This window comes from Penaeus monodon, chromosome 19 (assembly GCF_015228065.2).
Source record: "Penaeus monodon isolate SGIC_2016 chromosome 19, NSTDA_Pmon_1, whole genome shotgun sequence".
In the NCBI taxonomy this organism is placed as follows: domain Eukaryota; kingdom Metazoa; phylum Arthropoda; class Malacostraca; order Decapoda; family Penaeidae; genus Penaeus; species Penaeus monodon.
The window spans coordinates 16760769-16761837 of record NC_051404.1 but is presented as its reverse complement, the minus strand read 5'-3'; the positions used below and the strand labels follow the sequence as shown (position 1 = coordinate 16761837).

General features: G+C 31.9%; 1 protein-coding gene across 3 annotated transcripts in view; it reads left to right on the top strand.

Moving 5' to 3' along the window:
- The window catches only part of LOC119585106 (integrator complex subunit 8-like), a 14908-nt gene extending 14514 nt beyond the window's left edge, over positions 1-394 (top strand). For all 3 annotated transcript variants that reach the window (XM_037933734.1, XM_037933733.1, XM_037933732.1), the window contains one exon: positions 196-394. In XM_037933734.1, coding sequence (XP_037789662.1) covers positions 196-312 — 117 coding nt within the window. In that variant the 3' untranslated portion in view covers positions 313-394. The remainder of the gene's footprint in view (positions 1-195) is intronic.
- Positions 395-1069: the final 675 nt, after the last annotated feature.

Genomic DNA, 1069 nt, shown 5'->3' with positions numbered 1-1069 from the left:
AGTAGCAAGATGTCTTCTGGAAATAAGAACTAAATTTTTTTTCTTTTTCAAGAGTACTGACAAGAGAGATTCATGGAGTGATAATGTTCAGATCTTTTATAGAGAAATACACATATATATTACACAGAAACATGTTCATTTGGTATTGATTGAAGTATACATAAATTTTTAAAAATCTTTTTATCTTCTTCCTAGATGAAAATGATGAGTCTTCTGGAAGTCAACTCAAATAATAATGATGAAATCCAGAGAGAAGCTGCCAAGGTCCGGAAGCACAGATTTCTTCGCTCCATGGCTAAGCAGTACCTGTAACGGTGCCAGAAGTACAGAGTAACATCTAAGAATACAATACTGACCAAAATGTAATTTTATAATAAACCAAAATGTTTAAAAATGTGTTTATATAGATCTTTATTAGTGTGTAAAAGCAAAGAGTATTGTCTCATACTTTTTCTGTATTTTTTATACTCTTAAATGTTTTATATCTAACTGATAAGAAATACAAGGAGAGAAAGATGGGCAATTGGGATGGGAGAAAGAGACAGAGAGAAAGGGAGAGAAAAGTAGAGGGACATCATATGGGGTGGCAATAAGGGATGCTAAAGAATCCAAGGGCCTTCCAAATGAGCTGATCATTATACAGTTTTCAGGTTTATTCAAGACTGTGCAGAATTATTGTGAGATTATATTGTATTGTTAATGTCTACAGGTTTATGTGTTTTCATATTATGCTAGGAATATTTTCTCATATTTTAGAAATAACTACTAAAAGTAATTTGCAAGACATCCCATAATAGGCTAATATTTACTAAAATGATAAAGTGACACTTCTTTCCAAATTATTGTTTATTGTATCAATATTGTATCAAAGTTTTCATAGATGTTTTAGACAAAGGACTGCAAGCATTCCATTCAAAGTGTGGTAGAAGGGTTACTGAATATTTTCAATGTATATATTTGCAGGAGATGCAATTCACCATGCCTTCTGGGGTTGATAAGATGCCTGTTACGCATATGAATAAAACCAGGCTCTGTGAGAAATGTACATAAAACACAAATTAGAAAGTGA